Source organism: Podarcis bocagei (assembly GCF_964188305.1).
Source record: "Podarcis bocagei genome assembly, chromosome: 4".
Taxonomy (NCBI): Eukaryota; Metazoa; Chordata; class Lepidosauria; order Squamata; family Lacertidae; genus Podarcis; species Podarcis bocagei.
In genome coordinates, this window is record NC_138128.1 from 11,020,313 (window position 1) to 11,042,290 (window position 21,978).

At 41.3% G+C, this 21,978-nt stretch overlaps 1 protein-coding gene across 5 annotated transcripts in view; it reads right to left on the reverse strand.

Annotated features, from left to right (window-relative positions):
- Positions 1-21,978, reverse strand: part of LOC308585080 (uncharacterized protein) — a 459,744-nt gene that overhangs the window by 196,731 nt on the left and 241,035 nt on the right. For all 5 annotated transcript variants that reach the window (XR_014007076.1, XR_014007077.1, XM_081190631.1 and 2 more), the window contains exon 5: positions 12,078-12,151. Coding sequence is in view for 3 of the 5 variants with exons in the window: in XM_081190631.1 (XP_081046757.1) it covers positions 12,078-12,121 (44 nt within the window). In the remaining 2 variants the exon portion in view is untranslated. The remainder of the gene's footprint in view (positions 1-12,077; positions 12,152-21,978) is intronic.

Sequence of the window (21,978 nt, forward strand, 5' to 3'; positions counted from 1 at the left end):
AGACAGAGAAACGATTTCATAAAACTCTGTTATGTCTCCTCTCTTCCTTGCCCCAAATATTGTAAACTTTCCTCATACAGGAGTTGTTCTACCCTCTTGATCATTTTGGTTTCTGCTTAATCCTGTAAGTAACTGTCTTCTTCTGGTTTCTACTTAATCTTGTAAGCAACTGCCTCAAGGTAGCAAGTGTCTCTCCCCCTGAAAAAGGATTTAGGATTTAGGAACTGGTTTACAATTCAAAAATCAGGGACAATCCAGAGTTTGGAAGAAGTCTGTTTACAGGAACATAGGAAACTGCCTGGCAGTGGCTCTCCAGCATTTTACATAGGAATCATTCCCATCTTTACCCGGAAATCCCAGGGATTCAAACCAAGCCTTTCCATATCTCAGTGGTGCTCTATTAGTGAGCTAGAGTCCTCCTGTTTGCAGACTCTCAAGTTTGAAAATGAGACCTTCCCCCACATCTTACTTTGCGAAGGTGATTCTGCATTTGTGAGAGCTGTCCCCCTTTCCCCACTCTCATTTCTTAAATTCCACAAATATAAAGCTAACTCAACTGTACCATGTACCTGGATTGCACCCAGTCGACTAAAAACAAATGCTCTCCTTTCAGAAGCCTAGTTACCTGAAGAGAAACTACTCCCATGTCAATTAATTTTCTCAGACATGATCAAATAAAGTGGGGTGAGCTTCTTCCTTCCTTCCTTGATAAAGATAGCAATATGCTATAAACTCTGTCCACTGAGATAGGAACTTTGTGTTATTGCTACCTGTCTAATCCATATATTTCCCAAAACATTTGTGGTACTAACAGATAGCCAGGCAATTGCAACCCCCCCAACACCCACTTCTTTCCATGCCTCCCCCCACTGAACCCTAGGGAACCAGGAATTTGACAATGGGTGTTTGATTAATCACAGTTGCATCGAAAGAGGTAAAAGAACATTTTAAAATGTTGGTATTTGTTCCTAAGCTACTAAGGGGATATGGGGGGGGGGGGAGAATAATACTTGGAGAAAAAATATCAAAGCCTTAAAGAGCAACTCCTGGTACCTTCCATGAGACAGAAATTGGAGACTTAGATTTATACACACTTAATAAATAAGTAGAGCATTATTGGTTTATTACTTTCACATAGCTGTTCCAAATGTTGCCCTGTGCTCCAGTTAGACAATAATGCAGATTGCAGAAAGATTTCTTTTCGGCAAGCTAAATGTTATCCAAAATACTTAGAAAATCCATTCTATTAAAGAAATGCAGCACTTCAGCAAAAAGCACAGTATTTAAATGCCTCACTTAATTTTATCACATTCAAATCAGAAATGAGTTGAGTTAATCATATGTCCGACTTTTGTTCCCTTCAGGCAAAAGCAGAAAGATTTCTATTCTGGCATATGCACTAACATTTGCAAGGTATTTGGTGTTACCTTAGGAGGAGTGAAATTTAATCCAGCATCCTGGAGTGTGGGTGTGGGTGTCACAAATAATCTTGAATGTGGAAGTGCCTATGATCGCTCTGACAGCATCAAGAGCACAAATTGTCCTAAATGCACCTTAAGAGACCCATCTGGAGGTGCCCACAGACATCTTGGAATTGTTGTTGGAATCCGTCTGTTTTGGGAGATGACGGAAGACTGCGCCTTTGAGGGTAAAGTCAAACTGTTGAAGAGTTACAGTGCCTGCTGTGGTTGTAGAAGAAGAAGAAGAAGAAGAAGAAGAAGAAGAAGAGGAGGAGGAGGAGGAGGAGTTTGGATTTGATATCCCGCTTTATCACTACCCAAAGGAGTCTCAAAGCGGCTAACATTCTCCTTTCCCTTCCTCCCCCACAACAAACACTCTGTGAGGTGAGTGAGGCTGAGAGACTTCAGAGAAGTGTGACTAACCCAAGGTCACCCAGCAGTTGCATGTGGAGGAGCGGAGACGCGAACCCGGATCACCAGATTACGAGAGACTACCAGATTACGAGACTACCGCTCTTAACCACTATACCACACTGGCTCTCGTAGAGAGTGATACGGGAGAGACATCTTTATTGCAGCTAGGACAGATGAAGGTGTCCAGTTGTGATGATGCAGGTATACTATGGTGTTTCTTCTTTCTATGCTCCTCCCAGTGAGCATTCCTCCCTTGGTCAGTTCTGTGGATACACGACTGGACTATCTCCAGACACTGTGGTCATCAGCAAGGGAATCTCACATGGGTTAATTTGACCCAAGTCAATTCACTGACCCTCTTGATAAAGTGTAATTCAGCAGTTTCACACTGAAGTTTCCCTTTGAAGTTCCTTCGTTCAAAGATGGTGACTTAAAGGTAATTTGAAGAGTAACCTGAGAGTTTGAAATGTCCCCCAGCTAGTTATTAGCTAGTTTTGCCATTTCTGATGCCAGATTTGGATCAGCTGATTTTGTGTGTGTATACACTGGCCTGTTTGTCCTATTTGGAATGCAGAAGGGCATTGCAGGCAGATGATGGCAGACATCACAGTGGAAGAGGAGTAGGCGAATGAACCTGATTTCTGGATGACATCACTAGACCCTTTAATAGTGTCCGTATCTCGCAATGCAATTCAAGGACTGCCATATGAATCGACACAGACCCTGCAATCATCTGAGACCCTTCTTTGTCTGCCTCCTCCACGAGACGTCTGAATGGTGGCACCACCAGAATGGGCCTTTTCTGCAGTGGCTCTTCATTGTGGAATGTTTTCCCCAGGGAGGCTCGCCTGGTGCCTTTGTTATATATCTTAAGGCGCCAAGCAAAAACATTCCTTTTCCCCCTGGCCTTTGGCTAATTAACAATTTACAGCTTTTTAAACTGGGGGTGTTGTTGTTTGCTACTGTGTTATGTATTTTTGTGTTTTTATATTGTAAGCCACCTTATGATCCTCAAATGAAGAGCAGTATAGAAATTTAATAAGAATAAGAATGTAGGTGGTTGTCGCTGGTGAATAGATGTTTTAGGTTTGGTTTGGGGGCTGTTTGTAAGCTAGTACAGTTTTTCCATCCAAGACCCATGAAAGGGTCATTATCCAGTATGGACTATACATCATTGATTAAGTTTGAGTGGCTTTAACTGGGAGCTGTAAGTGACAAGTGGTGGTCTGTCATTAAGTCTTCTGACTCTGTTCTGTAGATCAGGCATGTTCAACAGATAGATCGTGATCTACCAGTAGATCACTGGACGTCTGCGGTAGATCACTGGTAGATCACTGGCTCCCCCCAAAGAAACTGAACAACTGTGGCTCCCCTAAAAAAGCTCAACATTTTACCTTCTCCCTGAAAAAACTCAACAACTTTGACCCAAACCTCCCAAAAGGGGGTTTCACTGTGAGTTTTTAACCCTGTGAGTAGATCACAATCTCTTGGGAGTTGGCCACCACTGCTGTAGATTATTCCTTGGCACCAGTTGGGCATTGTTGATTTTTTCCATTTCATTAGGTAGGTAATATTATCTAAAGAATGCCTCATGTAAAATTTTAAACTGTGAGTCTCTGTCTGATGAGTCTTTAAAGATGCAGTTCTATCAAAGCACTTGTCAGTAAAGAATACATTTTATTGTGTGTCCTGGGTAAACAATTGAAGCATGTAGGTATGTGTAACAGTCAGCAGGTTTCCAATGTAAGATGATGCTTATACGTCCATTATCTAAGTGCAGTAGTAATGAGAAAGTGAACCTCTTATGTGGACTAGTCCACGCTCAGGTAGATGATGGGCTGAATTTTTTCAAAATACTGATGGAACTGCCCAAGTGTCTCCTGTCCATCATTCCAGATGATAAAAGAAATCATAAATATATCTCAGGTAGAGAAGAGGGTTTTGGGGATAGGAACTGAGAAAGTATTGTGATGCAGAACAATGCAAAAACAAAATAATTGGTATCAGCATTAGCTTTTGTCATTGATCCACAAGCACAAAAATGATTACACTCCAATAAGCAACCAACTGTTTTACTAAATATTTTTTTAAACCTATGTTTATATATGTAGTTATAGAAGCTCATTATTGAATGTGTAAACTGTAAAACAACACTTGCTTACCCATAACCTACTGGACACATGGTAGTTTACCCAGAGCTCGTTCAATAGAGGGGGGAAGCCCCACATGTACCGTAGTTTGGCATGTGTGATGAGTGGCTCCGAAAATTGAAATTAATGGATAAGCCCTTGAAGGTGGGAAAGTTCTCTATGTGCACCTAAGCATCCATGTTAACAAAGAGCTGAACTGGGAAGCTGGTTTATTGTGGGGGCTTTCACACACTTTAAAGTGTGCCTCCCTAAATAGATTATTAACCAAACCATGTTAAACCTCATCAGGTAGAACAAACAGAATATTATAGAAGGCAGCAAATGGAATAAGAGCCTGGCTGCAGGGGACTGTTGCTCCTTTGCGTCTTTATGTATATAATATCCTCCAAGTTGTATGTGGTGAGGCATTACCCATTTAATAATTGCACAGTTTTTTGTGCATATAAATTATGGTATAAACCATTTTTCAAAAATATGCTCTTCTACTTCCTTTAGGAAATACATGGAAGTGTTGTATCATCTCTTACTGCTTCTTATGAAAGTCTGAAATCCTGTCTCAGGGATTCTTTTGAGTTAGCCAAGACAAGGCCGGGCTGATTATGGTTCAGGTAACCAAAAAGTAGAGAATGTGCCTTTAAAAGTGGATTATAAATCTGTTAAATAACTAAAATGTATGGTGCAATTTAGTGATGACAAATTTTGCCAAAAGAATGCCTCCAAATCCACTCAGTGGATTTGTAACTGGCTGACTGACCGAACCCAAAGGGTGCTCATCAATGGTTCCTCTTCATCCTGGAGAAGAGTGACTAGTGGGGTGCCACAGGGTTCTGTCTTGGGCCCGGTCTTATTCAACATCTTTATCAACGACTTGGATGATGGACTCAAGGGCATCCTGATCAAATTTGCAGATGACACCAAACTGGGAGGGGTGGCTAACACCCCAGAGGACAGGATCACACTTCAAAACAACCTTGACAGATTAGAGAACTGGGCAAAAACAAACAAGATGAATTTTAACAGGGAGAAATGTAAAGTATTGCACTTGGGCAAAAAAAATGAAAGGCACAAATACAAGATGGGGGACACCTGGCTTGAGAGCAGTACATGTGAAAAGGATCTAGGAGTCTTGGTTGACCACAAACTTGACATGAGCCAACAGTGTGACGCGGCAGCTAAAAAAGCCAATGCAATTCTGGGCTGCATCAATAGGAGTATAGCATCTAGATCAAGGGAAGTAATAGTGCCACTGTATTCTGCTCTGGTCAGACCTCACCTGGAGTACTGTGTCCAGTTCTGGGCACCACAGTTCAAGAAGGACACTGACAAACTGGAACGTGTCCAGAGGAGGGCAACCAAAATGGTCAAAGGCCTGGAAACGATGCCTTATGAGGAACGGCTAAGGGAGCTGGGCATGTTTAGCCTGGAGAAGAGGAGGTTAAGGGGTGATATGATAGCCATGTTCAAATATATAAAAGGATGTCACATAGAGGAGGGAGAAAGGTTGTTTTCTGCTGCTCCAGAGAAGCGGACACGGAGCAATGGATCCAAACTACAAGAAAGAAGATTCCACCTAAACATTAGGAAGAACTTCCTGACAGTAAGAGCTGTTCGACAGTGGAATTTGCTGCCAAGGAGTGTGGTGGAGTCTCCTTCTTTGGAGGTCTTTAAGCAGAGGCTTGACAACCATATGTCAGGAGTGCTCTGATGGTGTTTCCTGCTTGGCAGGGGGTTGGACTCGATGGCCCTTGTGGTCTCTTCCAATTCTATGATTCTATGATTCTATGATTCTATGACAACCATATGTCAGGAGTGCTCTGGTGGTGTTTCCTGCTTGGCAGGGGGTTGGACTCGATGGCCCTTGTGGTCTCTTCCAACTCTATGATTCTATGATTCTATGATTCTATGACAACCATATGTCAGGAGTGCTCTGGTGGTGTTTCCTGCTTGGCAGGGGGTTGGACTCGATGGCCCTTGTGGTCTCTTCCAACTCTATGATTCTATGATTCTATGATTCTATGATTCAAAAGATGGTGCATTAAGAGCCAGTTCAATGACTTTGCTGTTGTTTGTCTAAGGCAGGGGCCAACTCCCAAGAGACTGCAATCAGTTAAAAACTGGCAGTGATCTAGTCAAAGTAGTTTTAGGGAGCCAAAGTTGTTAAAGTTCTTTGGGGGGAGCCATTGATCTACCAGTAATCTACCACAGATGTCCAGTGATCTACCAGTAGATCACGATCTACCTGTTGGACGTGCCTGGTCTAAGGCAAAAAGTAGCTTAAGGGCAGCAGTAGCAACACAGCCACACAAATGACCTATAAATAAGACAACTCAAATGGAGTCCAGGTTGACATGTTGCACAATGCTGTGTTAAGACACACCTACATCACTGTATGTTGACCAACAGGCTAAAGAGTGGCATGGAACTGAACATTTAAACATGTCATTCTAGTATATTTTACTAGTATATTTTTGCATTTCCTTTTGGGCAAAAGTGAATAAAATTAAAAGAAAAAAACATTTCATCTGACAATTTAAATATGACTTCAAATCTTACACAGCTGCTGCTAGTGAGCATCCTCAATACATGTATCCTGTCATTAGGGAAATCAGAAGTCCCTTCTAAATACCCTTCCTGTCTGCTTGTTTATCAGCTCAGACATTACATTCTTTTGTAAACACATTGCAGAAATGCTATAGGGAAAAGCAAATGGCAAGAAGCAATTTCGGTTGTGTGTAATCAATACACACAGAGCTTTATTTTTATGTCAGATTCATATGCACTACTTGATATATTTAAAGACAAAGGGGAATAGTTACACAGGGCAATTTTTGAGAGCATTTAGCGTTTGGTAGGAAAAGAACTAGGTAAACGGCTAAGGATAAGAGGTGGGGGGTCGAATGCTTTAGTTTCCACATCTGAAAAGCTAGCACTAGAAATTGGGAGCAGATTGATCTAGCCTTAAAAGTAAGCATAATAAGGATGAAAAGAAATATTTAGTCCTAATATTAACTATTTCACAGAAGGAAATTCAACAAAGAGGTGCTTGGGACAGAAGGGAAGGTCCTTCTTTGTATCTCACACCATAGACTCTGTAACTCACAGCTGACCAGAACAATAAGCCCATCCACAGCAAGCTGTGAAAAGCTAAAAAGAGACCTCCCCGTGCTCATCTTAAAAAAAAAAATCTGCATCCAGATTCACCATCTGCTAGGCCCTCCACAGAGTTAACGTATCTCTGGGCATTTGAGACATACCGGGGGGCGGGGGGTGGGGGGACACAAGTCCCCATGCACATTGCAATGCCAGAGGTCCTTGGGGGGAAATGGGGTAGCCATAGGGCCAGGAGAGGAAGCCGGCACACAACATACATTAGTAACCTCTTCACTCATTTTTGTGCATAAACTCAGGGAAGTAAAAAGAAGGTAAAATGCTGGATTCTCCCCCACTCCTTTAATATACGTGTGCAGTGTAGTGGCAATGATAATCCGTGTAACTAATGATGAATAAATGCAAAGGATAGTAGTTGTTATTTCAAATTAAAATTCCCCAGAATAAAAACACGTGTACAGTTCTGCACATAGTAACTCAACTATTTTACACCAAGGCACAAGTCTAAGGGTGCCTTTGCAAGGCAATTTATCGTGAACTCGGTGTTGGCCATGCATGCAAGTTTCGCATAGAGTCCACTTGACAACGTCTTCTTCAGATGCGGTGTCATGTTATTTTTCCATTAAATCAGATACACTATTACCATTTCCACAGAAAATCCAGGTATTGGTTTTTTTAACCCAGCAGAAATGATAAATCTGGATAAAATAGAGAGAAGAAATGGGGTAGCATTTTGATGAGCACGACATTGTGGAAGTGCCCTACATGAAATCCATCCATTACAATCTCGAAACCAATTCCTGGCTTGTAGCCCACTCTAGGTCCATGACCAAAGCATCACAATAATATTTCTTTAGATGACGGGGTTTGTCCTAAGGCTACCCAAAAAGTGAAGACTGAAGCGGAGAGGTCACCCACAAAAGAAAGCCAGGCTGCTGTTCTTCAAGCGTTCTCTAGAAGAAAAGAGATTTCTGGCAGATGCTTTTTCTGTTTGTCATGCCTGCTAAAATTCTCTCTTCTTTGTTACACTTTTAAAAATGCGCAATGCTCCTATCCCCCTTTACATGTGGTCACCTTAGACTGAAACAGAATGTGAAACACAGCTTCCCATGTTAGAGTCCTGCACACCACACTGACTCTTTTTCTCTCACAACAGTTTCATTCATGTGAATGAAAACATAAAACAAAAAACAAAAGTGATTGTAATTATGACCCGAATACTTGGAATGCTAGACATGAGTTGATTTTGATCTAATTGACTTTCATAATAAAAGCAAATACTCCAGCCAGACTGGTTTGTGGATTAGACTGTAATGATTTACCAATCTATTCCAGATACCTTATTAGTTTCAGTCTATGAGCCATGATTCTATGTCTGTTTTGGGGGTAAAATACACTATGCATTGTATAAGTCTTTTTGGAGCTAGACAAGTTGACTGCAGTAATAGCTGGAACCTACTGAAACATTGATCTATGTGGAATTAAATGTGCTAAGTAGCTTCTAAATTACACTGCAAGCTGATGCAGTCTTAACTTGGTCCTGAAAATCATTATTACATATATCAATAATGATTTCCTATGGGATACAGAAAGGGGGAGAAAGGGTTTTCCAAAGGTGGAAATAACTAGCAGGATATTCCAGGGTTGTCCTGATGAAAGAACAGGTGGAACAATGTCAAGGAATCTCAAGGAAGCTTTGCAAAAGGAAATTCCAGGTTATATGGCAAAATGAGTTATTAAGGGATACAGAATGCTTTTCAAGCATGTAGAGAAGAGGATGTGGGGAAGAAGAGGTAAAATGTAGACTTTACATGGACTGAAACAAGTGGGGGAAGGAAAGGAGGTGGCATAAGTTGTTAAAACAACAACATTTATTCAAGTTGTTCTTGATATTTTCTAGAATAACAGGGAGTGAACTATAAACCCCATGAAGTGCTAGGGTTTAAACTTCCTGTTTTATTTTAATATAGAATAATCTATCTAACACACACAAACTTACTTTTAATGTCTTATTTGTGAATTTGGATTATACTTGATGACTCCCCAAGGAGAAGGAATTTCAAAATTGTGGAGGAGCCCTTGAGAATGGAAGAACCTCCAACGCAGCATAACCTTGATTAAGTCAAAATTTAAGGAAGTCCCTGTTTTCAAATGGGAGAAACTGCCAATATCTCAGTAGCAAAAGGTACCAGATTCAATCCACAGCCACTCTAGGTAGGTCTGGGGGAAACTCCTGCCTCAATCCCCGGAAAGCCACTAACAACACTGAGAGGGGGAGCAATCCAAACTCCCTATCCCCCGCCCAGTGAAAAAGGGGGTTGGATCGCTCTGCCAACTGGATGGATGGTCTGCTTTGGGCATAACCTTATCAACCAGATGGAGTGAACAGAAGGCATCCTTGATCAATGGAGAGAAGCAATAAGGTGCTCTCTCTGGTACACAGAGGCTAAGCAATTTAGGGTGTGGTATCCAAATCAAGCACCTGAGTTGTGCTTCAAAGAAAGCAATGCAGGCCAGAAACACTGGTGCAACTGGATATCCTCAGTGTGTTTATATCCAAGCTACTGATACAGACGCCACTTTGAAGCATACACTTAATCTCAGGTGTATGTGTTCAGAGGTGGAGCAGGAGTTCCTAGCTCCTGAGGCGCCCGCCCGCAGGGTGCAGGCACGAGGGGTGGGGTGCAGAGGATTAAAAAGCCTGCTACGGCACCCTAGCCCTTGCTGCTCACATCACCAGAGTGACCCTCTGCATCAGAGCCAAGCAGGGCTGAGCTGAGATGCCTACCTGCCTGTACAGGTGGAAGCCCAGCCAGCCAACACAGCACTTGGCAGGTTTGAAGCAGGTGCCCCCAGCATGGCCCACTACTCCTCTCTGCAGACATTGGTTCATCTGATGTCCAGGATAGGAGTGCCAGGCTGCAGCACACTGGGAGTGTTTGTGTGGGGGTGCCTGTTTGTGCCCCCTCAAAAACCTGTGCCCAGGGCCATAGCCCCCCTGGCACTGTACACGTCAAATTAATTTAGTATAAGAAACGTGCAGATTAAAACTTGCAGTAATATGAGCCTGACTGTATGCTCTGTGTCCCACTGAAGTCCAATGGTCTTGATCTTTTGCAAACACAATTTAAAGAAATACTATAGCATGATGTATTTGTGGGCAGGATTTGAACTATGAGCAACAGAAGGAATTAGAGGTTATTGTAGTCTTACTATGGTAGAAGAGAGAGAAGAGAGAGTGCAGCAAGGGGGAGAAATAAAAAAACACAATGGAAAACGGGGTGGAAAGTCGACAAAAGAAAAGAAAAAAATTATGTATTAGAGTGTATATGTGAATTTTTTTAAAGTTTAATAAAATATAACTCAAAAGGAAAGGAAAGAACTTTTGCAAAAAAAAACCTTTATAAGCGTCTTCTAATGTTTGTTTGTTTTTCAAATGCAGGCTTCTGCTGTCTCTTTCTTATTTCCCTCAGCTTGAGGGCCACTTTCCACTTTCATCTAATGTAAATCAGGAATGGGGAACCTCAAACCCTCCAGGCCTCTCTTTCTGCACAGGTTACACCCCTTACCAGCCCTTGCGTGTTTTGCCTGGCTGGAATGTGTCCTTCAGACGGGAAAGCGGAAAGTGGCCCTCAAGCTGAAGGAAATAAGAAAGGGAGAGCAGAAACCTGCATTTGAAAAAACAAACATTTGAACAGAGAGCCATATTGTAATCTGCCTCCTAATTTATTTTAAAGATGGACGGACTTCTCTCAAAGTAGGAAGTTGGGCTAGATGACCTTCTGATACTTCCACATTTTGAAAATGTAATTAATAAAACTATTTAGTATCTGTCTTTCTAGCACTCATGGTGGAAGGCAATAAAAATAAAACCAATAACCCATATTTAACAAACATACTATGATTCCATACCACATATCACCGTACAACATACATATCATAATGATACTGTTGACACAAAGTTTTTGTGTCAAAGCACCGTATCAAAAAAACATTTATTATAGAACACCATCAAACCTCTGGTCTGCTATTATTTGTGTTTACTTATAATCAGAACTTTACCAATTGTTTCAGTTATGCTTTTCATTCCACTTACAGAGCCTATATAGTACTACATATAGGGTTTAAAATGTATGTAAAGCATACTGCATTAATTAGTAGTAGCCAGTTGGAAATGGTAGTAATAGCAACAGCAGAAGTAGTAAAATAAATGAGAACATTTAAAAAAACCAGAAATAAATGCTAAAATTCCCTGACCTATCATCAATGTTTAGAGTACAAATTCATTTTAACTAAAGTACTTATTTTTATTTTTTTTAAGGTAAATATGTCAGAATCATCTGCAGGCTGCAACTATCTCAGCTTAGATGACAGCATTTCGAATCATCTCAATTCATCCACATTATCAATTAAGCAAACATGATGCCATTACCAAACCCAACTGCAAATATTCAGATCCCCCCCCCCCCAAATCACACTGAAGGTTATCTCCCTGGTAGCTCTGGAAAAAAAAAATCAGGTGACAGCCATTTCCCATGATGCTTTAAGGGCTGTCAAGCTGTCCATCAAGTTGTCACCTGACCAATCGTTCCCATGGTTCTTTTAGACTCTCCGTATGACAAATTGAAAGGCGCTATTATCTGCTTGTGGTGAAAAGGAACTGCTTCAGCTTTGATAAGATATCACTAGTCCCAGGTGAGAGGAGGCTGACAGCACATCAAGACAAGACAACACATGGAAACACTGAACACAGGAGCCCCTTGGTTTACAAACATCTGTTGTCATTATTTATTATCCTTCTCCCTGGTTTTAGTTTCAGACTTTGTCCTACGCTGGTTTGAAAGAAGGCACTCCATTTTCAGTAGGCAAATCTGAACTGCTGCTCTTACCACAGCTACTGGGTGCTTAAAACAGGCAAAAAACAACAGCCATTATAGCTACCTACCTTACTTGATACAACTTGTGCTTGAAATGTTCTGGGAGTCTCATGGTGAATTATTTCAGAAGAAATGAGAAACCCTGAAAGATAGGAAGATTCTTTTTTTTTTTTAGTTGCCTTTAAACTCAACAGTAAATGTTGATATCTGTGTTTATTAGGCAGTCCTTCCTATCCCAGGATTTGTGGTTCCTATCGCTCAGTCTTAGCACGAGCACCCAAATTTATCTTTCGGAGCTCTCAGACCGAAAACAATGTGTTTGTTATTTATTGTGAGGTTGTGACAAGGATAAAATGGAGCTGGTTGCTAACATCCCCACCTTGTGTACAAATCTTTTCTTGCATGCAGTTTCATAACGCCACGGAGGTGTATTATCATTTTGGATAGCTGTGCCAGTCAGTGATTAGGGGAAGACAGTTCAATTATTTTGTAATAGGAAATTGGGGTTAGGAGGCAGATCAAGAGGAATATGGACACCTGAAATATATAGCGAATGACTCATGACAATAAGGTTTCAATAATATGAAAGTTCAACAGAGGATGCAAACACACACTCAGTAGCATCAAGACACCAGAGACAGGGATTTCATGTGACCTTGCGTAATCTCAAGCACAATACTTTTAAATGGAGGCAGTTCACACTTTCAGCTAAGGGATAAGTCATTAAGAGCACAATCGGCGCATATACAGCACAATACTGGGGCAAGGGGGATATTGTTTTTGTTGGTTAGTATGTTATGTATTTTTGTGTTTTTATATTGTAAACCGTCCTGTGAACCTTGGATGAAGGGCGGTATAGAAATTCAAATAAATAAATAAATCCACTAAGTTTAAGGGGGCTTTCTTCCAAGTAAGTAGATGCAGAATTGCAGCCTTCGTGATACCAATGGATATTTCATTGCGCTGCAGCAGAGGGAGAGAAGGAGGTCACTATCAGTTGTACTGAAAGACCAGCAATGTTTGGTACCTCCTCTCCTGGAACTGTTTTCATTCTAGTTGGTTGTTCTAAGAACTAAGCCTCAGTCTGCCAAGTTTTCAGGTAAATATCAGAGTAAAAATGCTTCAAATAAAAAAATAATATTTAATGCAGGACTGAATCAGTGTAAAGTAGCATGTTTGTGGTTAATCCCAACATGTTGTTGTTTAGTCGTTTAGTCGTGTCCAACTCTTCGTGACCCCATGGACCAGAGCACGCCAGGCACTCCTGTCTTCCACTGCCTCCTGCAGTTTGGTCAAACTCATGCTGGTAGCTTCGAGAACACTATCCAACCATCTCGCCCTCTGTCGTCCCCTTCTCCTTGTGCCCTCCATCTTTCCCAACATCAGGGTCTTTTCCAGGGAGTCTTCTCTTCTCATGAGGTGGCCAAAGTCTTGGAGCCTCAGCTTCAGGATCTGTCCTTCCAGTGAGCACTCAGGGCTGATTTCCTTCAGAATGGAGAGGTTGGATCTTCTTGCAGTCCATGGGACTCTCAAGAGTCTCCTCCAGCACCATAATTCAAAAGCATCAATTCTTCGGCGATCAGCCTTCTTTATGGTCCAGCTCTCACTTCCATACCTCACTACAGGGAAAACCATGGCTTTAACTATACGGACCTTTGTTGACAAGGTGATGTCTCTGCTTTTTAAGATGCTGTCTAGGTTTGTCATTGCTTTTCTCCCAAGAAGCAGGCATCTTTTAATTTCGTGGCTGCTGTCACCATTATCCAAATTGCTTTACAAAACTTCTCATATATACTCCCCACCTGCAAGCTTGGGACAGCATGTTTTGACCCACATGGGCTCCCTAGGGTTTGGAGCTAATAGCTTGAATTATCACATCATGACACCAAGAACCCTCCTGCCTCACAACTACCAAGGATGCTAAAGGTATCATTTTATGATAGTGTGAGTTCAAATCCCCAATCAGACATGAAGCTCACTGAGCTAGCTGCTATCTCTCAAACTTAACCTACGTTACAGGATTATGATAATATCATGGAGGGCAGGGGAAACCATGTGTGCCACCCTATGTTATTTGGAAGACCAGTGGAAAATATAATAGTAATGCTACAGTACCATTAGCATTATTATTGCTAATAGTAATAATAATTGTTGTACTCTGCAATGGACTGAATGAGGAGAGAGAGATGAGAACATAGCCAGCTAACTATTCAAATCCCCACATTTCTAAATAGAGGCTTATGCTATTTTTGGTAAGGTATCATCCCTTGTTGCTACCACTGCTATCAGTGGAAAGGTTAAATTCAAATAGTGGCCTCTGTGCCTGGATTCCTAGTTATCTGGATAGGACTGAGAAATGAGTCCTCACAATTGCAGGCCATTAATCAGCCTCTTTTGTACTTGGTGGCAGTTTGAGAAATCAATCTGACTTATTTCAGTTCTAAAGAATTTGCTCTTCTTTTAAAAAGAAATATTACATGGGCACACAAATTGATGTGGAACAGACACAAGAAAGATACCTTTAAACCACATGAAAATGCATTTTGGTATCATTTTGGTAAAACAAATAAACCCATCTCATAATCTAGGGCAGAGGTTTTCAACCTGTTTGGGTCCATGGCTCCCCTGACCAACTACATTCTTTCTGCAGCACCCCTGTGGGGCTCAGGAGTCCAGTTATATCACCCCTTGCCTGCAGAACTGGCAGCCCCTCAACCCCTTTTCGAACAGTCTCCCTTGTGGAGAGTTCTCTCCTTGGCAGCCGCAGCTGCTGCCCCTGGTTTCTGAGCTGCCCCCCCCCGCCCCAAAGAGAGGTGCCTCCTCACACAGCACCCCCTGGCCAGCCCCAGAGGCACCATTTGCCTAGGGAGCTTGTAGCCAGGGCCGCTGCAACTAACAGCTGTGCAAGCCTTTGGGAGGCAGAGACATGAGAGGGCATCAGAGGAAGAGAGGAAAGGAAAGAGGGACAGAGGCCAGTGTTGCCTGTGGCACCCCTGACCATCATTCAAGGCACCCCAAGGTGCCACGGCACACTGGTTGAAAACCGCTGCTCTAGGGCAAAATTGTCCTGGTCACTTCTCACAATTCCTATCTCTATAGTTGGTCTCAGAAAAAGACTGCAACTATAACAGACTGTGAAGTATTAAATTAGTTCCATGAGGTATAAAAGTCTCAAGTGTGGTGTAGTGGTTAAGAGCGGTAGACTAGTAATCTGGTGAATCGGGTTCGTGTCTCCGCTCCTCCACATGCAGCTGCTGCATGGGCTAGTCACACTTCTCTGAAGTCTCTCAGCCCCACTCACCTCACAGAGTGTTTGTTGTGGGGGAGGAAGGGAAAAGAGAATGTTAGCCGCTTTGAGACTCCTTCTGGTAGTGATAAAGTGGGATATCAAATCCAAACTCCTCTTCTTCTTCTTCTTCTTCTTCTTCTTCTTCTTCTTCTTCTTCTTCTTCTTCTTCTTCTAAGAACCTCTAAACATCTTTGTAACAATACATATTTGTCAGGGGCAGCCCATCAATGGGGTGAGGGGAAGCCATTTGCCTCAGGTGGTAAATTTGACCCCCTCCATCTTCTCCCATGCCCACTGTTGCCAGCCCTGCCTTCACCCTCACCGATACCACAGCACTGTTGCCTTCACCACTGTGTCAGGGCAGCAGTGCAGGCGCAGCCACAGGTGAGGGTGCAGTGGCAGTGGCAGGGCTGCAGGCACAATGGCAGAGGCAGGGAGGGGGCTGCACTGTGGTATGTTGCCTACAGTGGGAAAATGTCTAGGGCCAGCCCTGTTTGCGCAGTGTTTGTGTCCAGTTCTGGGCGCTACAATTTAAGAAGGATATTGACAAGCTGGAATGTGTGCAGAGGAAGGCAACCAAGATGATAAAAGGTTGGAAACTAAGCCTTATGAGGAACACTTGAGAGTGTTGGGTATGTTAAGCTTGGGAAAGAGGAAACTGAGAGGAGATATGATAGCCATTGGCAAATATCTAAAGGACTGCCACATGAAAAATGGAGCAAGTTTGTTTTCTCCTGCTCCAGAGGGTAGGACCGGTACCAATGGATTCAAGTTACAAGAAAGGAAATTCCAACTCAACATCAGGAACAACTTTCTGATGGCAAGAGCTGTTTGACAGTGGAACAGATTCCCACTAGAGTTGGTGGAATCTCCTTCATTAGAAGTTTTTAAGCAAAGGTTGGATGGTCATCTGTCATGGCTGCTTTAGTTCAGATTCCTGCACTGCTAGAGGTTGGATCAGATTCAGGGTCCCTTCCAACTCTACAATTCTATGATTCTATGATTGGGTGTAATATTCAGCATCCTGACAATTTCAGAGTGGCTTTTTTATCTTTAAACAAGCTTCTAGTTCTTAAGACTGCAACCTGAAACCACATGGGTTCTGCCTGAAGAAAATTACAGAACCCAGAAGGGGAGCTGAGATTTTCCAGTAGCCATAGGGTGTGGCTTCCTACAGGTAATGGGGCTGTCCATCCTATTTGTCCATTCTCCTGTGGCAAATGGGAGCAGAATAAATTAAGCAAAGTAAGCATTTATTAAAAATATTCAGAATTCAAATGACCTTCAGGTAGAGTTTCTATTTTAGTACAGTCAGTACACCAACCCAAGATCATTGTAACAGAATCATAAAGTTGAATGAGGCCTGAAGATAAACTGATTCAAATTGCTTCCCAAGGCACCATGCCCATCACACATCAACCTTCTACAGGACACAAACTGCAATGTGCTACAAGTTGAGAAGGCACCAACAAAGTGAACAACTCCAATTGCCTTCAGGACATACAGGACCAAAGGACAAAAGCTGTGAGCCAAATCATATTCTGCAGGGGAATCCAGGAACAGCGAAAGAAGCAAGTCAATCATGAAATGGAGTTTGAATATCAGTGGATGTTCTGAAGGCTTGGAATTCTGTAAAATATGGTTTTTAGTGCTGCAGAATTCATGTTTCTCCTTCCAGAAGAACTAGCAAGGAAGTTCACTTTTTTAAAAAACAAAACAAAATGCAAAGCTCATGGTGAACTTAATAGAAATCTTGTCTACAACCCCCCCCAACACTTATTGTATCTTTGATGAATTAAAGAGAAATCCAAATTGATTTGTTAACACATGAAGAAGGCCTGCATTTTTCTAGCATCTTTATGACTTCATCTGAAGACCAGTTGCTACATTACATTGTGGTAAGGATTAATTTTATTTTTCATAGACTTAAGAACCTCAACATCTGGAAGAAACTTTATATTCATTAGTGAAAACTAATGATCTGTTAGGTCTACTTCTGTGATGGCCAAGAGACCCCGCAGCAAACAGAACAAAAATGATTCTTAAGAAATTTCTCAATTAATTGGAACCCTGCAATAACTATTTCTCAACTTTGTAAAATGACACAGCTTAATGAGTCCAGTGGCTGCATTAATAATTGAATAAAAATAGCCTTCAATTTGAAGAAAGAGCACCACCAGTTCAACAGAGTTAAATGTTAGGGGGACAAAAACCTCTTTTGATGTGTGTGCATTTAATATAACAAACCAATCATGATACGAAAGATCGAGACAAAATTTAACAATGCAACATGATCCTTTGAAAACTTTATTTCCCTTTCCAATTGTGAACAATAAAGTTTTCTACATTAGCAACTGTGTAGCTGAAAGAGGGGAATGTGTAATTCATTTCCAGAAGCCAAGCCAAAAAAGAAGAAAAAGAAGAAGAAGGGAAAAATTGGATTCTCTTCTGTCGGCCTCCTGTGTAAAAAATTTTCTCCTTATCATCTCATCTAGTCATATCTTTCTGCAGTTTGAATTACCCTCTTTTCCTCAATCTGGTAAGGCAGTGAAAGGATGTTTGTTCTGCTAATTAACTTTATTACCCTGATAACTCCCTGCAGCCTTTGACGAAAACAATTACCGTTCCTCTTTTTTTCCCCCACTGGCAAAAAAGAAAAAAAAGACTATTAATTAGAAATGAGGCCCCAGTCCCTGCCATGTTAGCCTACCACGTTCTCAGACCCTCAAGCGGGATAGCATTACATTGTCAGTAGTAATTTAGCTCTCATCTGTCTCTGCTAATTATTGTCACATTCATCAAATTCATCAACAAAAGTGCTCTCAGAAGGATTGCATATTTGCAGTTAATACAGCATAAACTGGTATTACCCATCACCACATTTGTGATGATGAGAGGGACACAACTTATTCATCCCTAATTAGAGCAAGCTGGGTAATTAATTATACATTCCGCCTTATTACTTCTGAGTTCCCAGATATTGTTTGTCTAAAAAGGAGGAGAGGGGGAGAGGAGGGAAGAGGGGTTAGGAGGAAGAGAGAGAAGCCTGAAAATGTAAAAAAAAGAGGGGGGGGGGATAAAAAAGGGAAAAAAATGTGTGATGTGTTTTGTCACATGTGCTTTGCCATAATTCCCACCTGACAAACTAGCTGATTCAGTAGAAAATTGCAAGTTGTCAGCAGCAGAATAAACTGCCGTAATAGCTGATTAATGATCAGCACCTGTGACAGGTGCTATACGGGACTGTAAACTTAGTTTGATTAACAGTCACTGGACGAATAAATATTAGTGACAGTCACTGGAGAGCAAGTTTGCTTGTTTGCTTTCTGTGTTAACAAACCTTGCACATTAAAGTTATTGATATTTTCTGTGGCATTTCTATTATCAAGTTTTTATTATTATTATTATTATTATTATTATTATTATTGAAAATCATCTACCAACCTCACCAAAAGGTTTAGTTATGGCCAGATTGCAAACTAAGTAGTGTTTTGACAAGGTGACCAAGTAGGATTCAAAACTTTACACAACAACAATTAGGAATTTTGCATGTAGTCCATCTGTCATTAATAACAATGTGGGTTTTTTTTGTAGTATACACATCTTGCAGGAGCAGATGTTGATCTTTCCACTCCTAAAATACAAATTCTGTCACCAAAAAATAAGTTTCCACACTCACATTACATATAGTCAAGAAAACAACAATTTTCTTCTCTGGGTAAGGTGGGATAGAAATTTAATATACAAAAGGAAATAAAGAATATTTGCCTGTATATTCATTTTTCCCACTGTTGCTCAAGAGAAAACCTGGATTTCTGCATGATTTGTGTTTGGTTCAGTTTTGAAACACATTTTGTCATGCAGTGAGCCAGCCATGAGTTTCTATTTACAGTACTCAACATCTTGTGGAAGATTTGCTGTAGCACGAGGAATTTTAACCAGAAAAGATATTAAAACAATCACAATTTATTCTACATAAGACTGGGTCAAATTAGGCTGACTAAGCCAATGAAATATCAGTGGCTCGCCAAAATGAAAGTTTGTGTTTTGAGTGTGCAGTTGGCAAGAATGCAGTTCTAGTGAGAAGCGCATCATCCACGGGGAGGCTCTTTGGAAAGCTGCAAGGTTGTGCTTGCGCTGCAGACCAGAACACCAGGACCATAAAGGGGCATCAGATCTTTTGGGAACACTTCACTCTATAACAAGCAGACAAAGACATGGAGCAATTCAATGCTGTGCTATGACAAATGTTCCCTCTGTGCAACATTTGTCATAGCACAGGGAGCTTGCGAGACAGAATTATTACCCCTCTCCACCCACTTTGTGCTCCTCTGCGGGTTCTTCTGACCCTTCTGAGCCAATTTCAGGGTGGGTGGGTAGACAGAAAGTGGGTAAAGTCCTGTTGCACAGGGATTCCACTGATAGGGCTTGTTGGGTGAATTCCATCCATAGGGTTGTGTTTAACTAATTTTTCTCAGAGTAGGCCCATTGAAATGAATGGACCTAAGGCAGTCTTAGTTATTAATTTTAAGGAGACTACTCTGCACAAGAGCTAGCTGAATACAACCCAATATATCTGCTTCCACTGGAACTATGCCAGCGATGGATCTATGGTGGTGCAGCATATACTATGGCAGGGGTAGGCAACCTAAGGCCTGTGGGCCAGATGCGGCCCAATTACCTTCTCAATCTGGCCCACAGACGGTCCGGGAATCAGCGTGTTTTTACATGAGTAGAATGTGTGCTTTTATTTAAAATGCATGTCTGGGTTATTTGTGGGGCATAGGAATTCATTCATTCCCCCCCCCAAAAAAATATAGTCCGGCCCACCACATGGTCTGAGGGACGGTGGACTAGCCCACGGCTGAAAAAGGTTGCCTGTACTATGACAGTTCGTCATTGGCCTGACACATAGAACAAGATTTAGCCTTGCTCATCTGAAATTAAACAAGCACCTAGAATCTTGCTATTTAAGGGACTATTAAAGTTGTTTTTCTTCAAGAATGCTAAGTACAAACCAGTCATTTTGTGGAATATTAACTATGCAGTGGCTGAAACGATTTTTTGTTTTGCTTTTAGTTTATTGAATCTGTATCTTTGTGTTTTATCTTATCATATTGTACACTGCTTTGGTAGCTTCTGACTGTGAAGTGGTTTATAAACCTTCAAAATACATAAATAGCAAATTCCTAGCCCTTGTACTTATGGAGGAAATCCTACATATGAAAAAGTTTAAAGATGTTAAAGGTGTTTTTTAAAGTAAGGTTAAATATTCTGATGCTAAAATGAGTCAGAATTTGGGTTTCATTAGGCAGGAAGTAGACCTTGAACAGTCTTGAGATGGTTTTCACTGTCTCCATGCACCATTTATCATCATATTGCCTCTGCACACCAATTCCCTCTGATGTTCAAAGCCCCAAATCCCTTCTCCCTAGTCAGGGACACATTCTGTATCCTAGAAAAAATATGCAATGAAACAAACTGTACCCCTAGAATCCTAAGCATGATATGCATTCCAATGAACACATGATGTGCACTCCTGAAGGACTGGACTTCCCCATTCACAGTATATCCTCCTCCTTCCCTGCCATGAGTGATGGCTAGATCAGAGTTACTATAGAATAATTAGTTAGTCTACATTTCCCTTCCAATCACAAAAGTATTTATTTTTACATATAGTATGAGTAGGGAGATTTTAATGTGGAATTCCAGGCATCCAGGCCAAACAATATAGGGCAGGGTTTCACCTTGGGTCCCATGCTGTTCAAGATCTATGGAAAACCAGTCTGGAGGTGTTGTTAAGTTCATCTAGGACTGTATGGTTGAATTACACGCCCCCCTGCAATACAGGACATTTCTTGCATGTAGAAAAACAGTCTTGACAGGCAAGTTTTCTATGTGCAGTGAGTTGTTAATATGGAAGAGCAGTGAAGCATGCAGCCAATTATTCATAATCTGAAGATACAGTTTAGTCGCCATAACAAGGATTTTGCAGATTGTGTATTATTGTTATTAACACTTATTAACCACCTAAAATTTTAGACGCACTGTACATATATCACAGCCACTGCTAGCAGAGCTGCTGCTATTCAGAGTAGATGCAGTAGACCAATATTCTGGCTCAGAGCTCAGTGTAAGGCAGATACTTTTATCAATAGATCTATTGTGTCACCTATCTCAGTCAATACATCTAAGAAAGAAGTCAGTATCCACTCAAAATATATTACATACTGAAATATGTTATTTGCCCAAGTATGCATTACGGAGATAAGAAATATAAAGCAATCTAATGTATCATTAGTTGCCTAAGGAAGAAGTAAATGCATATTATATTGTATCATTTATCCCCGCCTTGTCTGGAATGTAGGAATGGTTTCTTCACAGGAGGAAATGTGGTGGTGGTAAGGAATTACTGTGAGCAAAAATGAACTATCCAAGGTGACCATCCCTCAGAAGCCCCAAAACTTTGGCACTGGAAATGCTCTCTGTGATGGCTGTTTCAAATCTTCAAGTCATCATGTGAAGAGACAGATGTAAGGAACGTGCATGTAAGGAACTTTCTCTCTGACATGGTTTATTGAATCTCCAAGGAAAGGGAGTTCCATAACTGTTCTGCAACTTCTTGGAATGCCTCTCTATTTGCAATTTGTTACTGAACGTCGTGAATGCATGGTTTTGCT